Source organism: Styela clava, chromosome 11 (genome assembly GCF_964204865.1).
Source record: "Styela clava chromosome 11, kaStyClav1.hap1.2, whole genome shotgun sequence".
In the NCBI taxonomy this organism is placed as follows: Eukaryota; Metazoa; Chordata; class Ascidiacea; order Stolidobranchia; family Styelidae; genus Styela; species Styela clava.
In genome coordinates this window covers 10202431-10226451 of record NC_135260.1, presented here as the reverse complement: position 1 = coordinate 10226451, position 24021 = coordinate 10202431, and the positions used below count along the sequence as shown (strand labels likewise).

Below are 24021 nucleotides of genomic sequence, written 5' to 3'. Positions count from 1 at the left end.
GGAAGCTGTAGTTGGTTGCACTTGGTTTACAATTTACATCACAGTCTTTCCAAAATACAGTAATTCCCATCTTATATATTAGTGCCTTCTAGTTTACAGACTTGTTTGGAGTGAAAATGGAATGTTTGTGATACAAATATTTTGCTGATAAATAAATGTACGGTATATAATTTAATCAATTTATATGAATTTAATAATAAAAATTTATTTATTTTTTCAACAGTAATAGTTTTGATAATTTGTTTTCAAATTCAGATGAATGGACTCTTATTAGGTCAAGATGTTTCAGTTTCCATTTCCCTGATTCAATAGATTATGACTTTATTTGTATTGTATTATCAAGTGTATTATTTACCAAGCACAATGTTGATGCTATAGCGAGATTATCATCACCGGTTTATCAACCGCCTTTTGTCTGTCGTTGCGCGCGCAGGTGCTTTGTCAACAATATTATTGTGCACCGATTGGCGTGACCTTTTGCAGAGCACATACGTCAAACACCTATTTATTTTTAATTTCTGAGACCGCCCTGTAAACACTACACATTTGGGGTTATATAATGGTTCTCTAGTCGTTAAGTGTTGTCGAAATAAAACATTCTTTTATGTGTTGTAAAATAGACAACACACTGAATTTTTCAGCAGATTTTTTAAGCTGTTTTAAATTTGTTTTGGGTTTAAAGCTTATGTGAGACTTGCCGATAACCTTATGTTATACTAAATTATGATGAAAAATTATATTGCCTGAAAACGTTTTTAATAACCTTTTGACACGAAACAGACATCAATATCTAACTGTTCAGTAATATGATTATGCAATAAAATAACCATTCCAATTCACACAAAATATAAAGTTATTTATTTTGTGGATACTGATTTGTTAATAAACGTTCTTATACTTCAGATAATCACAATAGTTTCGGTTGAATTTGCGCTTTGCAGGTGTCTAAAATACCTAATAATTCCCCCAACTGCCTTCTACTGGCTGTTTGACATGATTTATTTTCTATTTTCTTACCGGTAATAAAAATTTTATGATTTATTTTGATTGCAATATCAATAAGGTCAGATATAAACGATGATTATAAATGAAGAAATACCCTGAACTTGTAGTTGTTCAATGTCACTTTTGAAGGTCCAAATTAGAATTATCATCAGGTTATTTTTGAATGTTTATTAAGTTTTTATGCAATTGAATATAAATGGGCTATTTAAACAAATCAACTCTGATATCTTATCATAAAAAATAATAAACAATGTCTTCCTTTGTTTTATTTAAGTTTTATTTAACACATTGTGAACTCAGTACAACTTGTTTGTGGTGTTTGATGTTGACACCATTCAATGGTTGTTTTTTAATTTTCTTTAACAAATATTTTTTTAGGAACCAGAATTAGAAATTGTACAATTGTGATATTCAATTAATAATAATCATTGGATGAATCATTATGTCATTAATTAGTGTTCTAATTATTTTGGTCTGATTAATTGATCCATTTTGCTATTTTCTAATTTATCATTCAAACTGATTACGTCCATTTTTCGATTCAATTGTGAGAGCAATGGCTTAGCACAAGGGTGTGCAATCTGCGGCCTGCAGGCCGAATGCGACCCCAAAAAAAAAATTATGTGGCCCGGGGAAAAGTGCCAATTTTGAATGATGTGCGGCCCGTGTGCAAACAACGAAACAACGCATGTCACAAGATCAATAACCAAAATTTTTGTGCCTGCATCTACTAGAAAGTCTATATTAACGTGCAGCCTGCGGTTTCACCCAGTTATTTCTGTGTGGCCCTCCTGTGTCAAAAGTTGCACACCCTTGGCCCAGCAAATAAACTGTGTTTGCATCGCAGTTTTGGGTTCAAATCTCATGCCCTCACCCAGGGTGTAATAAATTAGGTGGGCAATGCCGAATCGGAAAGATTCCGGTCTTTCTAAAAATAATAGCTCATTACAGATTGGTAGTTATCAGTGGTTGCTTATACATACAGGGCCTTGTTTAAAGCGAAAAGTGTAAATGAAACGCCACAGAAAAAAAATTCATGTTATAGATTTTCAATCAATTGTATATATAAAAAAAATAAAAAGCTTTTGAGAGTTGGAATTCATAACTGTAATATCACATGTTTCAATTGTGAGTATTTTTCAATAATGTATTCATCCATTTACTTATACTTGACTGATTTATATATCAATGAGTGGAAAATACTACTATTTGCGCTTTGAGATTAAGGCATGTTTGTCTCAAGTATTGTGGTTTTGCTAGCTGGTATTAAGTCAGCATTGATTCGTTATCAAGGGCACTCGAGTCAAATCTAGTCTGAGCCTGTTGAGATGAATTTGCGACAGTTTAGTAATCGAGTTGTTTTGAATTCACAACATCGACCACTTATCTTGACTGGAATATGCGACTCTTGAGATTGCTTCATCATAAGTATTTTATTTTGATAATGGATGTCCTTGAATATAAGTATGGATAAATACAGTTCGTACTATTTAAATTTGATTTAACTTTTAACCTCTTGGGCCTTACCTTTGTAATGGCCCCAATAACTGCTTGTCTGAACCATGTTTATTGCAAAGATGTATATTACATCATATTTGGAGTAAAGATGCCTTCGTACATAATCATATATGGTACTTATTCATTGAATCAACATTGTTAATCAGTTATACACTAAATTGCAATTTCATGATTAAAGACGCCAGGCTAACAATAAAATCCCAATAGATAGTTAATACTATTTAATATTCTCCCCCCCCTCGTTATGCTAGGTCACTATCAAAACTAGGAATGCAAACAATCACGGTATCTTTTTCATTAATTAGTATTTGCTAAGTTGTTAATGTTTTTGTGTAATAAAGTGTATTTATTCCTAGTATTATCAGTGGGGTTATTTACCCTAATAATCATTTATCCGCTCTAGTATCAGTTTCAAACTAATAAATTTGAACTTGAGATATTTACCCAAATATTTCACAAGCAATTATAATCAATGAAATTATATTCCCGTATAATTTAATATCACATATAGATTGTATTACCTATGCTATTTTGGTAACAGTGGTCCCAGACACAATCATGATGTATTCCACGTTCATACTTTTTCGATTATTGTGCATAGCCATATGAAGTTTTAAATTATTCAACACTGATCGTTTTTCAAGTGCGACCCTTCATTTTTATTAACTACTTCGATCAGGCTTGATCTGATTAAAATAACTATCATATTATCGCTTTGATGTTTAATTTTATTATTATGACCTGATAGCATTAAAGGCTTTTAGATGAGTCAAGGTTAGATTACTTATTTTAGCATTAACATTTGGATTATCATTTGGGAACACTCTATGACCTGACCTGGAATTCAGATTGAATGAGTTGGTAAACAAAATATTGAACTGATCTGTTCTGTTTAATAAATAAAATAGTTTTTACAGACAGAAACCAAATTATTTCTGTTTTGAGAAATGTAATTGACAAAAATAAGGGGATTAAATTTAATTATGGAAAAGAGTACGTAAACAATTATTAGTAGGGTATTTTACGTTATGGGAATAATTTCTATAATTTATTGATATATTCTGTCTAAAATTTTCTTGGAATAATATTTAAAATACCTCTTTGCAATCTTAACTTATTAAATTGATCAACAAATGTCATCTGTCATTAGTACGGAATTGATACACAATATTGTTGGTGATTTCATTGCTAAAAGTTGACGCATGTTCAAATTCTCCCACTTATTGTTCTTAGAAGCCATCTATTATTAATGTCATTTGTGTGTATTATTGAGGTACTGAAGGTATTCGACATAGCGACTCTCGGCACAAACAATTTTCTGCGTAATATATGACTCAAATGTCATGTAATGCATTGGTCTGAAAGATTACTATCTTTTTTATGCATTATAGCTGCGTTGGGGATTGAAAACTTAGTTAATTGGAATAAATCATGGAATGAACGCCTAAAATAATTCAAGTATTGAAATCATAACGTTATTGGTGAAACCTTGCCTGGTATTAGTGTCAAACTGATATAGTACACCATTTATTTCTAAGATGTATCTATATGCTCTGAACAAGGCTCCTCATAAACAATCACTAATATGTAAGGAGTTATTTTATTTTGGAAGGAGTTTGGCATGGCCAACCCAAATTTATCACATACACTCTGGTCAATGTTGTGGGCATGAGATTCAAACCAGAGATTTTATTAATCTGCGATTTGATCAGAGTTATGTCTAACGCTTGAACACAAGTCCACATTTTGGTAAATTTAGAATATGATTCATTGTGTTGATATATTGAATGCATTATGGAGTATTGTTGCAATGTGATTCCTTATGATTGTATATTATGTTTGAATGTCCTGATAATCATACATATATGTACTGAAACAGGCTTACTCAACTGGTCCGAATCCGGACCTTTTGAGTATTCAATTGAAATAATTGGCAAAAGCGAAATGTAATTTCCCAGACTATTGATTGACAAATAACTTTCCTATTGGACACAAAGTGGACTAATGAACCGTTGCTAAAATTCTTGTGGACGTTGTGGTTTTTTTAATATTGCTCGGAAAAAATCGCTTTTCTCAGCAACTTATATGTTCCAAATTTTCAGTCTTAAAGATAGTTCAAGTCGCTGGAAGACTTAAATATATATATATATTTTACGGTTGCTGTAGGGGTGAATATTTCACACCTTTAAAGCAAAGTTGGCTACACAACTGAAGCCTTGTCATACCAGCACCGAAGCGTGATATTGAGTTTTGCTTGTGTATTTTGTCAATCAATGCATTTGAAATTGTGTATGCATAGTCGAAATATAGTTTTTGGAATGACCAGATCCCGATAGTTTTAAAATTTTGTGTACGGACGGACCTTTGGTGAAAATAGTTTAGTCGAGTAGCCCTGTACTAAAACATAATATGACTTTCTTAATATTGGAGACGTGGATAAGGCCATACTGGCCTAAAACATAAATGGTAAAAATAATTCCAATATTTTTAATAAATTGCGTTTTTTCCCACTGACAATGTTGAACTAAATCACAAAATTAATACTGTACACTATACCAATCCAAATTGAATTTGAGACTATTGCAAAAACAGTACAAAATGTCATGTTTCCTGCTTGTTTTTTATAGTCTGTCATGAAGCATTTGGCCTTGGGGAGAAACCAAAATGTATAAAACATTATATATACCTTTGTCTTTATATTTTTTAGACTCGTGCAGTACCTATCCAGATATGTGGAGATTGCAGAGGAACAGCACAATGTAATAAAATTGGAGAACCAGAGGAATTGTTATCTTGTGCTGATTGTGGTAATAGTGGTATGTAGATTATGGTTGACCATTTAAAAATGATGAGGCCAAAATGGATGTTTTGACTTTTGAAGCATATTTGTATGTCTTCTGCTAGGATAGCTTGAACTTATTGATTCCATACATTATCTATTGATTACTCATGCAATTCATCCATAGATTGTTGCAAAATGTAGGAATTTTCATTTAATGAGAAAAATGAGGTAAACTTGAAAATAGAATTCTATCAGACCGTCCTACTCAAATATAGACTTTATTACCCACCTGCAAATTATATAATACATTAACTATTGTTACTTATCGATTTTAATCGGTAAGTATGTTGATAGGTATTTGTCTGTCTGTATGTCTGTTTGTCTGTTAGATGCACGCGATATCTCACGAAAGCGAGATTGAATCTGCTCCAGATTTTGCATGTGCATTCATCTTATCTCGGACCAGAAGCCTATTGATTTTGGGCGAATTACGTCGTATAAATAGCGAGTTATTAATTAATTAGTGATGGGACACAAGGTGTCACTATGGAGTGAGAGCGCTGTTTTGGGGGATCCCCTAACTTTCGATCGATAAGTCTTCGGTCTCTGACCGATATTCTCCTTTCTAGTTTGTCATTGAAAAATTTTTTGTGCCAATAGTTAATTGTGAAAATCTTAATTTCATCAAGGTCATCCATCATGCATGAAGTTGTCAGCAGAGTTGACAGCCAAAGTTCGTACACTCAGATGGCAATGTAATGAATGCAAAAGCTGTTACGTTTGTGGATCACAAGCCAATGCTGTAAGTTCTTTTTATAACATTACTAAAAATTATATCTTGCATACATTATTGTCCTCATCATTTCATAATTTAGTGTAGTGTTTTAGTAGTCGTACAATACAAGTTGTATTTTCTCATAATTTTTAGATCGTCCTATATGCATTGAACGTTTTTTTTATATTCAATTTTTGTTTCACTTGATATTTCATTACTTTTTACATGAAATGGATCATCTAAACACTAAACACTTCGTAAGTGCTCTTCAGTACGTTTGAGTTCATTGATATTTATAACCAAACTTCGTCCAGGTGTAGACAAGTGAGGCGACAGGGTTTAGCAAAATATTTTTAAAATTGTGATCAGACAAAAATGATACGTATTACCTCTAGGAAGTTTTTGGTTGTTTATATAAATGTGCCAAAATACTTATCAAAGACCACCAAAAGTTAAACCCACGAAGGAAATTGGCACCTTATGGTTCACCAGCAAGATGAAACTACTTATTTTAATTATGAGGTCAGAAAGCGATATTTGATGGCGTTGGTGATGCCCCTCACCTTTCATCATATTCTGTTTCACCCCACAACGGCTTTAGCCTTTTTGTCTCACCCCCTTTTTACGCTTGAGTGCAATCAAATCGAATCGGATGACATTCCAGACCCCAGGGCCTAAAACAGTCGTCTGAAAATCAGACCCATGCTCTCTGTTTTCATTTTTGTTTTCATAGGTCAATTGTTGCGCACCCATAACGATCACCCCATCTCTAGCAAAAGCATCCGGAAACGGTGCGAAGAAACAATAACAAATTGTGTTTGTTTTTTCGATTTTCCCAGACTAGAGACAAACATTTTTTCATAAGTTGGTTTTGCTGTCATATATTTAAAAAATGTTAATTTGTTAATATATAGCATACTTTCAACTTGCTATGCAGCTGTTCCAATTGTTAAGTGGCAAATGGTGGTTAATATTTTTAAAAATCTCTATAAGTTGCCTGAGATATGTAATTGTTTGCCAATCCTCGTTCTATTGATTCAGCTTTACTAATTAAGACAAAACAAAATAATGATGGGCTTGTTATAACTTTTTCTGAAAAATTTGCTGTTGTGAAATTATTGCATTCAAATTTTCAATACATTATCAAGATCAAGTTATAAATAAACAGTCATTTGATTGATTTTTTGTATTTTTACTTTTTTCAGAAATTTAGTAAAACCTGTTGTTGGACATACTGTGTGATGTCAAATGCTGAAATGGATGATAATTTTATGAACAAAATTCTGAAACTATTCTAGATTATTTTCAAAATCAGGAATTTGTTTTATTTCAATTCAATTTAATTTGGACAACCCTGCCGTTATCAACCACATATTTGATTTTATTGCAAAATAAAAATAAAATTCCAGATTATTTAAGAGCAAAATTAGTTGCAAATGAGTTGTAGACTTCTGAACTATTTATACATGACATTCCTACTTAAAACAAATAACCTTTTTATTCACCTGAATCCTTCACATATGTAACAATATCCTGTCAATATTTTTATTTATTATGTGGAAAAATATGGGTGGTATCAAATCTGTGCTAATGTAGTCATTGAATTGTAGTTGAACCATGGAATCTAAATGTAAATAATACACCAGCTTGTGTTTTTTGGACTCACGCCAGCTATAGTTTCTACTTTGTTGTTTTCCCATTGTACTTAACCCTATCACCTTCACTGGTGAATATTAATCACTTTAGTGAATCTGGTTTTGCATTCCAGTAATGTGAAATGATAAATTGCCAAAATAGTCATTATGGGATATCTTATGTCATAAGGTTCGTTTTAGACTACATTAGAGAGAACTTTTTGTCTAGAATTAGGGGGTGAAGATGCTGGGCGATTGGCTCACTTTTGGGTTGATTGTGTCTTTTTTAGTGTCCTGCTTAGTTCAGAATTAGTGAACTTGTATCTTGTACAGTTGGCGTAATCATTAAACCTACTGTGTACATGGCATCCTTTTAATTGCGATTGGGGTCATAATCGAATTTGATTTGATTTTGGGCCGCTCATTTCGTAAGTTAATAATAATATGTTGATTAGGTCACTTCAATGTCATCTTGAAGGGTTCGATTGGGATTCTGTGACATTACATTCGAAGGTCATTACTACTAAACTATTGAAGGTCAGCACTCAGCGGTATTTGATTGGATTGTGGTCGGTGTGTGGCAGCGATATGGTTATACAATTTCCTGTGTCTACTATTTTCTCTGTTGTTACTTCTATTATACAATCACAATTTAATTCCTTAATGAAAGCAATGAGTAAATTAAAGCAGGGTCTATTTTGTACATTTAAACTGGATTAAAAAAACCTTTGGTTAGTTTCTATTATAGGCTATTCGATATTATACAGCCAGTCCAACAGCTCAGCTAACGTTTATATTAAAAAAAGGCACAATGTAACATTCTGGGTCATTATGCCGTTATTTGCATCGATATTTTCAACAGAAATTTATATTCATAAAAACTAGTCAAAATTTCTACAGGCACAAATGGGCCGAAACACTCCGCTGGGCCGTCTCTGGCCCCCGGTCCGTAATTTGCCCACCCCTACTATAAATCTTTCAATTTTAAAATCAAAATTTTGATTTTGTTGAAATCTTTAGATTTACAATCTTTATATTTGTTGATTTTCTGTAATAGTTTATTAAATGCGGATCGTATATTCATTTCAGTATACAGACATTGGATTATAGAATTTTTTTTTCAATTTTCCAATTTTAGAGTTCAGAGTTGACAAGACACATTCTTCATGCATTTTGCATCAATTCTTGTTTCAATATTACGAATTTAACCTTTAGTTGCCACATCGCTCGGTGTCGAATTTCTAACCATGACTTCTCATCAGACTACTTAGTGGGTGATGGGGTGAGAATAATACAGGCGTTTCATTTGTCAATTCTCAACAGGATTATTCTCAAGGTTACTACGGGTCATTTGAAAAATCAAACTCATAAATATTTTGTAGACTTTTGCAGGTGGCTGCAAAAGTAGTTTGATATGGGTTTAACATATATGGACCAGGCATATCGATGATACTCTTACTCTATAGATAGCTTGATATAGTGATGGCATCTTCAATAATTCGATAATTACATAGTACATTAAACTCTTGCACATGTTGACTTTGTTAATATTTTCAGTTTATTATTATATTTGTTGCATCATCTTAATAATCATCAGTAACTTTATTAAAAGGTATTTGCATACCCTCATTAGGGTAAAGACTTTAGACAAGAAGACACTGATACATATAGAGTTCAAAAAACTTTGAGTTATTGAATTTTGTTAAGTTCAATGTTATATTCACAATTGTTCAACTGTTTACGATTAGATCTTCTGTCAGATTTTTATATCGATTTGGTTTCTGCTCTATCAACCACCTCTCCTTCCTCAACGCTTTTTAGCTGGTGGATCCATATGCATAATTATAATAGAAGTACGCTGTAGCAATAGTAAAGATAATTATTCTAAGTGATAGCAGACCAAAACATACGATATCTCAACTGGTAACAACACCACAGAGAAACCAATGACCTTTATGTTTGTGTCGTTTTAGATCAACATGAAGATGTAGTAAATCATATAATTTTCCACATGAACTCGATTTAGAATGTTTTGAAAAATCCATATTCAAGAATATTTTTTCAAGCTGTGTTCCTCTAGTGAAATATTCGATTTTGGACATCCCAATCAATAATATTCAAAGGATAATTTACTCCATACTCAATAGCTTTGCCAATATAATCATCATCAGGATGATATGTTTCTAATTTTCATTATAGTATTATTAATAACTGAACTGAAATCAACACTTCTATCTGTAGTAAGTCCTGTTTTTCGCAAAATTAAGCTGTTGCTCATATTTTGGACTGGTTACCAGTGACAACAACGATCTTTTCATTTATCAAAGCCTTTGATTTATCATGGTGGTAACTCCATCCATCTTCATAATCATTTTTCAACCAAGGATTGCCTCGTGATATTTAGCTACTCTTTTTCACACCGTTTTGCTCGAGTGGCTAAGGCTTGTAAATTTGTTATCGTGCTGTGACAGAGTTAAGTAATCTTGAATTAAAAAAATATTATTTTGTTATTTCTCGAAAATTTACAATATTTAGAATAAACAATCATGCATAATATTTTATTAGAGCTTTTTCACGTACCAATATTATTTTTACCGGCTTAACCGGTCCTCGTTTATTTATGTCAAGTATTTTATGGAGATTGGTTTTTGGTTTCATCTTTTAGCACATGAAACATATCAATAGGAAATATCCAAGATACGTCTATTTTCAAACCATTTCAAAATAACACGATTTATTGATATTTTTTACCAAAGTTGTTTGTGGTATGTATAGGGTTTTTGTATTGGAATTTTAATTTTAGGTTATATTTTTTCTTGGAGAATGTAAACTAAAATATTTCATATAACCATACTTCTCATAACGATGTGCTGTTATTGTAACAGAAAATAATTACGGTATTTAGTATTTAAATTAAATCTCTATATTATAAGGGTTGTTGAATGTAATAACGAAGCCCTTTTGTTCTTATATTAATATTAAACTGTGAAACAGGAAGAGACTACCGGTATTTTTGGAATTATTTCAACAATATATACAATCTATTTTTATCCAAAGCGAAAGTCAATGTTGAACGCAGATGAACAAGAAAACCATACAAATTGATCTACCATTGTCTATCGGAAATGTTTATGTAACATACCGCATGATCGTTATCATATCCTACCTCAAATTATTGCATCAGTATATCTTGTAACGTATTTCTTTTTTGAACGTCTGTAGACCCTAAAAACAACTGCCGTGTCGAATGTCTGCTTCTTCCCCCCCAGGGCATGTTACACATAATTTTGGAAGTTATTTTTTCGCTATTCATCCTTATTGTCAATACTAACATGGAAAATATTCCGTATCTATTCAAATTGGCAAAGTGTTTACGAAATATTGTTTACTTGAACTTTATCAACTGCTGTACGTCCCATATCTGTTTATTCATTATCTTACTAGATTTTGATAGAATTGCCTACCATTTATATCTTTTCTGACCTGGTATTTCATCAGTCAATTATGATTTAACCTATTTCTAAACAAGTTCAAGCGACATATCATGGAGAAATTCTCATTAGATAAGCTTTGTTTTCAATAAACATGTTTTACACAAACTTATATTTGATTAAGTTTTTGCTATTCTGATTGCGATCTTCAATTTATAAACACAATACAAAAGATGCTTAATTTCCATGAAATTCAATTTCATCATTTTGTGCATAGGTGAAGATGAACCTCACCAACCTCAAAACGTACACAAATACTGTGATAAAACTCTAATAAATAAATTTAATTTGGGCTAAATTTCAAATACATAAAATAGCGGCTATATTTTGACAGCTAAATTGTCATGTTACTTAAGCCGATCAGTTGCAATACCGTAATTTAGTTCTAAGAGTCGAATGTAAAAGTAGGAAAAAGTTACATTAGGCAGTACGTGAAGTCAAACATAAAACAGGTACAGTTGAAACCCAGACAAAAGATGGCGCCTGATCCATAATGATAGAAGATCAAAAAGTCAATTTTTGAAAAATATGACATTATGTCGTAAGCTACTTTGATTTTACTGTGGTGATATATATAGTTATAACATAGTGAATTTCAGTTTCACTAGCTCTTCTTACTAGGCGGCCACTCCTGACTGAGCTCAAAAATCAGTCTCCTCTACTTGTAACTGAGTGCATGTGACCTTTCTTCAAAAAAATTCTTAAGAATAAGATATGCCATATTCTTTAGTTTTATTTGATTATGTTTATCATAAAACAAAATTTGTTTATTAATACATTTTACAGTTAAAATTTAGGCATCACTGCCATCTGGATTATCTTCTAGCCAAAACATTGACTGAACAAATCCAACTATTATACTTAATAAGGTGTATTTATGTAGGATTAAAAAAGATAATCAGATTAAACGTAACAATTCACATTGATTATAGATCACAAGTTTAAGACGGTATTTGTAATATTTTGGAGATGAAACGATATGTGCATTCCTGTGATGAACTACATTGTCCAAACATACATAAACAATTGATGTGACTCATTGCGATATAAGTAGACGCGATGGCTTAGTAATTAGAATATTGAACTACACCAGTGTTCACGACCCACTCGACATGGCCAAATATCTTCGCATAGCCTAATTCGTCAGCATGTTCTTCAAACATAGAATCCTAAACAACTAGAAGTGAAGTTGTGATCTGTCACGCATGATGGCTCATCTACATTTGATTTTGTTCTGGCTGGGAGAGGTGTACTTCTTTGTTTCTCTGAATAAAATTTTCTTGTCAAGTCGAGATCTGTTTTCTCATCTGTTTAAAATATTTACTTGTCTATACTTTATTATTGTTCTTGAAATATATGACCCCCATTAAGCCCTTTCGTGACCAACCCGGGGGGAAAGACCTGAGCTCCAAACCCTATATACACCCAGGGTGTAATAAATTGGGTATCCAGCGTGTGGGTGGGAAAATGTGTATGAATAGTTTTACTTATATTTCAAAAATATTTATATTTCACTTGTGTTTACTTTCTAGGCATTTTTTATTAAAACCAAAGAAATTGTATTTTATGTTCAAAGATTTTAGTTTAATCAGTTAAGGACCGCGAAAATTGCACTTTGCAATCAACGACCAGCATAATACCCTTTTTCAGACGTAGCCTATTGTATAATTTTTTTCACTTTCAAGATTGGGTACAAAATTTCCTTTTAAATGTACATAAAACTTTTCGTCTCAACAATGTTGATGCACTAATGGCCATTTGGTTCTTTTATACATAATTTTGTGCAGCATAGTGGTTGGTTCGAGCGTTAGACTTAACCATGGAATCATCGGAGGTTAAAATTTAAGTTTAATCCCCATGTCCACTTAGGATTGCAAGTAAATTGGATACGCAAAGCTGAAGATTCCATTTCCTAAATATAATATCTCCATAAATATCATTGTCTGTTTATGCAGAGCCTTGGGTGGAATGATGGCATTTCATAAATTCCAATTTCATCAATGACTCACAACCTTCCTAGAGCGAACATGCACTAAAATGAGTGAAAAAAATATTTTGGGATAATATTTTTATATCAATCATTTTAAAAATTCTATTTAATTATAATTTGGATTAATATTTATATGAGCATTTAATTACTGGTATTCTGTAAATACCAAAATTAATTTAAATAGCGATTTAAAAATTTCAAGCTCATATATATCGTCATTGCATTGAATGCATATGCTTTGAAAATACACAACTTGCCATATTGTCTCATCAATGAGTGTGCGTTGTAGTATTATTGATTAAGCCTATTTCCTTCATTTTACTTCCTGCAGGTAAAAGTGAAGAGCAACATATTGCATGAATGAATCATAAGCATTTGAAAATGATTTATAATCACACTGATAAATACCTTATTTAAATATCTTTATTAGGCCAGTGGTCGGCAACTTTATGTGCTACAGTGCTAAATTTGCACATTGACGGTAGTGTGCGCGCCAAATTAATTTCCACCTATAAACAATTGCCACATTGAACTTCAAATTATGACGCACCCACATCTCCCATTTCTGTGTTGATAACAACTAACGGTAGGCACATTTGGCGAGTGAATAACATACAATTGGCATGTCTTTCGGTTACTCTAATACAAACGACGTACAACATCCATGCGCAGATAATAATAAATTTATGGACAATTTTTGGTTTTATGTAATGAAAATGAGTGCCCCAAAAAATTGTTTTCGAACGGCAGTTTGCAGTCGACCACAGCACTAGGCGTTTTCGAACATTTTTGTTAAATCAAAACTTCTTTACAAACGATAAGAGACTTTTCAAGTTTGCAAAAATATATTTACAACAGCAAGAGAGCGATGCTTAAATATATGGACACAAAGGCCAAAGCGAAGTAGTACCGTATGTGTCACAGTGGACTACTAGACTAATTTTTAATTTTGAGGACGTCATCGCACACAAAAAAACTAATTCCATAGAGCTCACAGGAATTTTGGAAATAGATAAAAGTAATAGCCTTCTAGCGAAAATGCAAGCTTCAACCACTGAACATTTCAAAGCAATCGGTTCAGTAGTTAAATCAAATAGCGACTTTTTTCACAACAATAATATAAAAACAAAACGATCTGTATGTCCACTTCTTGTCCAATAATGAATGCACTTTTATCTAAATTCAGAAGAAACATTAGTATTAAACAATTTTTCTATCTGGATATCTCATGATACTTTTATCAATTTTTTTGGGGGTTCTGAAAATATTGATTCAAGGATATTTTATAACAGTAGTCATTTTATAACAGTTTTTATGTAATAATGCACCTGAATTGGTATTTGACGATATTTTATATTGAAGTAAGAAGCCAATATTCTTTTTTATATTCTTACATTCAATTTGAAGTCAATATTATCCATGCAGAGTATTAAATGATATTATATATCTTTTAAAATAGCCTTTTTTTTGCAAAACCGACCTTGAAATTGCGCCCTGATCTGAATAATTAATAATGCTCAGCCAATGACGATGAAAGATTAATCGTCGCCCGTCCGTTACCAGAAATGAATTCAGTCCAAGCATAGATAAAAACAGTTTACTGTATCAAATACATTTTGATATAAAATTCACAACTATGGAATATTAAGTGTTTTAAAACAGGCTATGTCCAGCAAATAAATTTACTCAAAGAAATGTAAATTAATAGAAAATTAGTTTGGCAGTGTAAAAGTTTGAGATGAACATTGTTGTGATTGATCTTCTATTTTTACTACATATTTACGTTTTACGACATATTTATATGACTTTCACCCTGAACAAGGGTCTGCACAAGAAGCCACATGCTAGTTTTAGAAGACCGTAATCTTTTCAGTTGGGCACTGCCTACCCAATTTATCACACTCTGGGTAAGGTGATGGGTGTGAGATTCCCCCTGCCATCATCACATGATACCATCATGGTTAATTAAATATCACCCTTATTTAACTAGGCCACTACACCCGTCCTAAAAATGTTGTCTGTTTTTCGTTTCGAGCATCAGTTATTAAATGTTATTAAATTAAATAATAAATTTTTCAATTTAACTGTTTCAAGTGATTTCTAAAATCCAGAATTTGATATATAACGAATTTGAATGTATTTAAATATTCGATTCATTTCGGACGTATTTGATTGAATCATTATTTGTGTTGGTGCATTTGCAACATCATGCTATTTCTCATTTTGCTTATTTATGTGAAAGGTAATAGAATGCAAAATTATGGCCATTACCACATTACTTCCTCAACTGCTCATGTTCGCTTAGTATTGAAGATTACTCATTTGCAAATTCGCAGTAAGAGACTATATTTATTCAACTTCTCTAATGGTATACTCAGTTCTGGCCATTTTTATCATTTTTACATAATGCTCACTCAAACTTTTCACTCTGAGCAAGGCCCCATACTATCAGATACTGATATTTAATGATATGTAATTGGGCGACAATTTTTGGAAGGACCGTAATATTTCTGATTTGGCATCACCTATCAAATTTACAGTATGAGTGGGCATGGAAAGTTGAACCAGAGTGTAACACTATATGCCAGCTCGGTTAAGTCCAACGCTTCGACCATTAGGCGATTACGCCCACAGATCTTACGGTACTCCTGAAGTATTCGCAATCAAGATGTCGCACAACCTGAACCCTAACCTGGTACACCACCTGAGTTCAGGTTGTGCGCCATCTTGGTGCGCTTACTTCAGGAGGTCCGATCTTACTTTATATAAACAGGCCATACAATGATATCAAAATTACTTTTGAGTAATATTCAGTGGATAATCTCGCAAAGTTAGGTTTTGAATTACATTTCATTAAAAATATTTATATTTTCTTTGTCCCTATAATACAAAACTATAATGCAATTTTACAGCTATTGGGCTTCTAACTTCTGTAGGTCTATAAACTATTTTTTCCATGTCTCATTAGAACCAATTTTTTGCTTTATCTCCTGAATGAGAACAATATGTCGAGTATTCAACTGCTGCAATATTGTAATGCAATTGTATAGAATGTCCATAAAGTCTTAAATTTTTTTTAAATTGCATAGGAAATTTATCGATAACTTAGTTGTTTTGGCCCTCACAGATGTATTAAATGAAGTAAAAATACTTCAACAATTACTGATTAAAAAATACCCCTTTTTCCAATTTGAATTCAAATTGATTCAGGTCAGGCAGAGTGTGAATCACCTATTTTCATATATATGATATAAAATTATTCCTGAAAGCTTATTTTCATATTATAAATGTTTGATAGTTCGGTAAAATTAATAGAATGTCACAGTTCAAAGTTGAGGATATATTTAATCTCTACTACGACAGGTGTGAAGTAGATAATATAAAGTTGTAATTTCATTCTAATTAAGCAAAAATTTTAAATCAATAATTCGGTGAATGTAACAATTTGTTTACTGCATAGATGCATCAGAAATCTGTTTAGCAAGTAGTAAACCCTGGTGTAAAGTAACTTATTAAATCTCAAAATTTTATGCCAATGTTTCTGAACCTAGGAGATTTCCTCCCCAGAAAAGAATCTTGCCATTTTTGGGGGGTATTTTGCTTTTTTATTCGCTGCTGTATTACTCAATAATCTTTAGTTCTGTGTTACATATTTATTTACATTATAAATAGGGCTGGGCATTTCGAATCGAAACAAATAGTAAATTATTCGAATCGGTTTAGAGCATAATTTGGAATCGCCGCCATCTTGTTTTTTTCTTTCCGCCAATCGTCGAGGTAAATATCTTATTTTTTTAAATTTTTTCAACGCTATTCCGACATATGACTCTTTTCTGTAGTGAGTTATTACCGTAATGAAAATGTGTTTTTATTGTATGTGAATGCTCAGCATTCAGCAATATGTCTGAGTGATATATTCTACGTTTTCAGTAATTTATGTGTCTAGAGGACCTAATACAATGAGAAAGTTACATACAATTTCATACCTTCCCAGTATTCGAGATTCGATTCGATTCTGAAATCATCAGGTATTCGAAAATGCCTAATTATAAACCAATTAAACCGTGGGAAAGCCAGAGTGTGAGTCGCGCATATCCTTAGCTAAGAATCCATTAAAGATTGAATAAATAAAGTAGTTTTTAGGGAGGATTATAGAGTTTAAAAGTAGGCGAAGGAAGGAATTTAGCGAAGAAGGCCAGGCGTTCCTGATTTATGCAATGGCAAGTATCATTTGTTATTAAGCTTAATGTGATATATCAAAGCTTATTATTAGCAAGAACATGTCAACAGTCGACTTTGAACTTTACTTCATGCAGTGTCTTTTATATATGTTATATTCAAATTAATTAATCAATTTTATTGATTGATTATTTTTATCGATCTGTAGACGATGATATCATGCGGTCTGTATATGTCATTAACCAAATAAATGTAGCCGTCTTGGAAATGAACAATTGATTACAGTTGTACGAGTTAGTATACATATTTACACGTCCACTGGAACCGTCTTGCCGGTTCAACATTGTCTAATTTTTCACAACCTGGGTGGAGTATGAACCCAAATCTCCAACCTTTGACCCTAGTATAATTGGTTCATCACACCAATAATTTGAACGCAGTTGCTCATCTGTTAAAGGTATCGGACTTAACCATGATGACATTCCTGGGTAAACTATCTGGTTAAAATACCATTTGAATAACCTCACCTAGGGTGTAGTAAATTAGACAGGAAATGCCAAACTGGGCAAATTCTGTCTTTGCAAAATGAAATACCAGGAGAGTGGTTCCCAAACTATTTTGATATATATCTACTTTTGCCTATTTTGGATTGCACTATTCATATTTCCGTTATTTGTTCAATTTCAAAAAATCCTTAGCTTGAAATTTTTTCCCGGTTGGGAAACACTGGCGTAAGGCCTTGTTCAGAGCAAAATGCATGTAGATATAAAAAGATTATGTAATGTTATAACTCAATTTTGTTTATCTTCATATTATTCATCCTCCATAGCTCCTGTAGGGTCCTAACCCCCATGTGTTAGAAACTCTGAACTTCGACAATAAAAATACCAACTCAGAATTATTATGATTAAATTGATGAATGAATGTATAGTGTCGGCCTGCCTGTCCGGTCACTTGCTCTCATTATCAGACAGTTTCAATCCAATCAACCATGAATTATAACATTTCCAGACACTGCTTTAAATCTCTTATTCATGCTTGGCTAAATTTATATTGATTTTATTTTAACTCAGACTAAGGCTATAAGGCTATAAAATTCTCTCACATTCAGCGTTGTTGATTTATTTACTGTGACGTATGCTTCTTGTTTTGATCCCATCCTAACTATTATATGTCTATATAATTATGACGCAAAACATCAAAGTAAGGAAAGCAGCAACAACACATTGTTGACATGTACAGGAAATAACAGTATTTGACTTTCATTTTGAAACTTGTATTCAGGGATGTCCAAGACGATTCGAATACGGTTATATCCGATTTAGTAAATTCTCGATTTTAGGAATAATTTAGAATATTTCTATTGAAAAATGTCTTTTTTAAGCATTTAATATTTTATGATACACGTCTAACAGAATAATAAAGAGAATCTGAATTAAAGCAGTGTTTATCTCCCTTTTTCTGCATAACTAAATTTGATTTCTCTGAATTTACAATTGTCAACAAATCCATTTCAGAATTCGAAAGGATTGCAGTTATATTCAAATCATTCTTGCAATTCATCGACTCATCGACTTTTCTGATTAATGACCAGAGATGACACGATCTCAGTTCAATTGAAGTTCAAAAAATTTTTTTTTAAATATTATTCATCTGGTGACATTTGTTTACAGAGCCGATAAATTTTGATCAACAAAATTGATTTTCATACGTTTGAAAGAATAGTAGGTTTCAAACTGCCTACCCTTTTTCTATGCTATTGTTTGATTATTAGGTATTATACATCTTTGCTCTAATCAAGTCTTTGGATAGCCGCATATATCTAAGGAGATAATTGGTTTGAAGGGATTAAAGTTCAGTTCATTTGGTACTCCTGAAGTATGCGTACCAAGATGTCGCATAACCTGAACCCTAACCTTGTACACAACCTGAGTTCAGGTTGTGCGCCATCTTGGTGCACATAAGTCAGGAGGTTCGTTCATTTTACATGTCCCACACAACTTAATATATATTACTCCTTGGGAGCATAGCATAGATGGAAAATTCATGTGCATACTTTTTTTTATTTGATGCTGATTTACGCCCTTCGCTTTGAACGAGGCCTCACTAATATCTGACTATTAGGACCGTTTCCGCATTGCCTACCCAATTTATTTTACCCTGGGTGAGGTGGGGTGCCTAGGGTTTGAATTCGGAAAAAGTATCGAAGTAGTTTCCTACGAGTCAAACTTGTCAATTAATTACAATTAAATCTCATTCAATTTTATCATTTTCATATCACGATGCTGGGATTAAATCTTTATAAATGATTGTGACATCACCATGGACTTTTTATATCCAATCCAATACTAATTGTGTTACTATTTTTTAAATTTATGTTCATGTTTAATTCATTGGTTAAATACAAAGATCTGCTATCTGATGGGCATAATATGCAAATTATGTGTTGGAATTTATATGCAAATTATGTGTATCAGACCTTTCAGATTCATTACTATCATGAGAATAATTGGTGGTGGGGAAAAAGTGCCGAAGATATCTAAATACAGGGTGTTTCGTAAAGTAGACAAATAATAACAGACGTTGTGTCTGTTTGCCTTGAATTGTTAATACACAGATTCTGACATAATATTGATAAAATTTATAAGGTAGCGTTTTACTATGACGCTGCCAGTGCGTTTCTAATCAATCATATCTTAGATTATATTTGATTACTCAATGATTATGTATGGCAATTATTTGAATCGGCTGAATATTGACTGTTACGTAAGTGAATGCGAGCAGCTGTAATGGTTATCATTTACCTGAGTTTTTTTTATGAGTAGACTACAAGCTTTAATTTTTTTTTTAATTTTTTAAATCTTCTGCCCTGTACAAGGCTTTCAACAAGCAGCCACAGCTAAATAAGGATCTACTATTGTTTGCAAAGAAGGAATTTTTTTGGTTCGGCCTTGCTTACCCAATATATATTACCCCATGGGTGAGGTGGTGAGCATGGGATTTTAACCCAAGATTTGAACCAGTGAGTCTAACGCTTCAAACACTAGACCAGGGTCTATTCAAATACTGTTTATTTATGCTCTTGGTTTTAGAGTATCAAAACTTTTTAGATTTGCCACAGTTTATGCTATATCTCATACTTTGAGCTAAGGTAACTGCATGGACAGGGTTGAAAATTGGGTCTTGAATTGGCTTGTATCCAATTATATAAACCAACTGCCACATTGCGGCTCAAGATTGAACGATTCGGTTTAAAAATTGAAGATTTATTCAAAATGCTGATGGCATTCCACACTAACTCGTCAGTGTTTTCCTGAAATTTTATTTGAAATTTCTTTTACTAACTGATTCGATTGGGGAACATAAATTTATCATTCATTTCACATGAATATAACTCATTTGTAGCTTTTGAGCTTATTATATATTTTCAGTATACTATCAATTTGTAAGTCTTTCTATTTAAGGCTTAGCTTATAACACATTTTAGCCTATTATCGGCTTTGGTTAATTATAGAGTGTATTAACCACATAATTATATATTTGAAAAGCCTGTAAACGTCATAACAGTGAAGTTCTTATTCACATCAATGGTACCTCAACGGCAACAACATAATATTATCCATTTGGACCATTGATCATATGAAACCTGAAACCTCATTTTATATGGAAATTTGACTTCAATATTTCTGCATCATGGCCACATTGCATTACAGACAGCTATATTTGAATATGCATTGCAATTGTTGGTACCCCCAATTTTCCGGGACCCCGCACTAAGAGACCCTTATTCTCAATCGTTCTGTCTGTGTGTCTGTTTAGCTGTTTGATTGAAATTTTTCATGTAGGTTATGCTGTCAACCTGTGTTTAGTGTGTAGTGTGTGTTTCACCTACAGTCCGAATTGATATTTCGTTTCCATGGTAGCAGCAAAAAAACATGCCGATCGTTGAAAATTTTCCATTTTTTATAATTTTTCGTTATTCATTCGTCAACCAACTATAATATTGAAATTCCGAGAATGATACTTGGCGAAAAATTTTTTTTTATCCAACAACAGCATTTCGTCTCGATAGTTCATAAACTGAGGAAGCTCTTGGTTTCAGTGAACATGTTTAAATTATTAGCAACAGGATAACTTTTGCGCGAAGAAAACTACGAGATTCCCAGCGCTTACAATGAACTGGCACTTTTGATACAATTTTCTCTGCACAATATTGCTGGCATATTCCCCTGCATTGGCAGAGGTCCATGCTGGACGATTACTGGATTTTTTGATACATTCCTACCTTTTCCTATTTTGAAACTCTCCATTCTCCCCTCACTATACATAATACATACAAACTTTGTTTCTATTTGCAATTCATCATTAATGGATCATTAGCTGATGATATGAGGATTTTTAAACAGTTCTTCGTAAGGTGTGAATGTATATTTGCCATAATACTACTAAATGAGTCAATATTAGAAATACTACACACAAAGACATGAATACAAAATCTCTTTGTCTGAAACAGTATAATTCCTAGATTGGATAAACGTACGAGAGGTCATGGTATGTCATATTGTTACCGGTAAGTCAGATTATCGCCTTTCCTCTCCCCTGAGTTAAATATGAAAATCTATCCTATATTATTGGCACTAGGCTTATTAAATTCAATTGTTCATCCTTTTTTTATTATCCTTTTGTGTGCATTAACACATAATCGCATGCAGTTGTAAATAATCAAATGTCAAATATGCTAATTGATTTGTTTGCAATAATTGATAATTGTATATCTTTTGACAACACCCATTCAAAATTAATCATTGGATCTTTTTAATAAAGAATAGTCGGAAGTGTTTAATTGGACGGATAATAAATTACCTAAAAATATTTTGATGGTTTTTGTCCTTGGTAAACAAGATAAGATATATAACGCTAATCTTTATATGTTTCGGTTTGCTGTATTGAAGCAAATTTCTTTTAATTTGTAGTGATTTAGTGTTTCTCTGTATATAACCATAACTTTTATTTGTCGAATCGCTTTTGCTTCAGATTCATTGTCTGGGTATTTGGGCTTGGTAAACTAGAGTTTATGGTGTTAAGATATTTTATTTGAAACTTATTGCGTAATATAAAGAATGATTGGTTTTATTATCTGGTGGAAACATTAATCTGAATTATCTTGCGCTTTATGTTGTTAAGTCCACACATTCTTGAAATTTTATTGTACTAACGATATAAATTATTTTTAATTGCAAAAACATGTTTGAAGACTATAAAATATTTACTACCTTCACCTGTTATTTTTTATAGTATCATTGAACAAACTCAATTTAAGAGGTGACATTCTTGTGCTTGGCGAACCATTACCATTGTTTTCTGGCAACACGTTTGCTACCAATTTCAGAAATAGCTATAATTGAATAATTTCCTATTCTAAGTATATTATGAAATATTCCGGGTACTACCGTAGGGTGTGTACCATGTTAGGGTTAGGCCATAATTTTACTCAGATTTTCCTTATTTTAGTTCTCTCTAACGAGTTCGGGGACTGTCTGTGTTAGCCAAATGAATATACCGTCTGCTCATAGGCTTACGTCCCTTTACACAACTTGATGTAAAGCAGGCGAACAAAATTAGTTACCTCCATATTGGTACTTCTGGTGTGCCCCATTTTGAATATTGAAGATCAAATATATTCTAAATTAGGTTCATATTCAATTTATACCCAATGAAATCTTGAAAATGAACTGAAGTTAAAGTTCTCTATATGTTGGAACAGTGATTTTCGACGGGGTTCGACATAGGGTTGCTATAGTATAGTCCAGAGGTTTCACAAGTTTCCATTTAAATCCAAGAGACTACAATAACATATTTATATTGTTTGAAATTAACTAAATACCGATGAGGTTTACTAATATTATTGAACTTGCTAAAATTCAAAAGAAACTTTTGTTTTTCCATATTAGGTTTGCTTTTATGTATATTTATAGTTTTTATACGAAAAAGAATTTCAGATTAGTTCTGGACATCCCCGGTTACAATACGATATACAATTTTGGGTTAACCAAGATGGCGGACACCGGAACGTAGTATGTGTACACGGTTAAGTTCCAGTGTCCCCCATCTTGATTCACATACTTCGAGAGTACCCAATTTTGTACATCTAAAATTATAAAATTACCGTATTTATAATTATAAAACTACCAAATTAATAATTTTATGTGTTATAAATTTCATATCTAAGCAATTTCTTTTGTTGTCGAATAAGTGATAATGAATATTGATCTGTTCTGCGAAAACACTACGAAAATAATAATATAATAAAGTTTTTCAGATATGAACGATGATTTTGATTGGTCATTTGATTTTGTTTTTGTCAAATTCAAAATAATTTATCTGCTTTTGTTTTTCAGAATAAATATAATATGTTTATTTGTTATTCCCAGAAACACTGCTTCCCCCTTTATTTCTATTTTTCTTGTCCTGGTGTCAGTTTTTTGGTTGTTATTGATTGAGGTTTTAATCCCATTTAGTTTTCTGTGGTATTGTCTGTAGTTTAGCAGTTTTGTACATTTGCATATAACCATACTTGATAAATTAGGAAAATCAATATAAAAAGGTTTATTTATGTATATACCATATATGGCCGATTGTGTATATCA

General features: G+C 32.3%; 1 protein-coding gene across 1 annotated transcript in view; it reads left to right on the top strand.

Annotated features, from left to right (window-relative positions):
• LOC120347119 (uncharacterized) overlaps positions 1-24021 on the top strand; it is a 59172-nt gene that overhangs the window by 6384 nt on the left and 28767 nt on the right. The window contains exons 6-7 of the mRNA XM_039416967.2: positions 5231-5339; positions 5995-6107. Of these exons, the coding sequence (XP_039272901.2) occupies positions 5231-5339; positions 5995-6107 (222 nt within the window). The remainder of the gene's footprint in view (positions 1-5230; positions 5340-5994; positions 6108-24021) is intronic.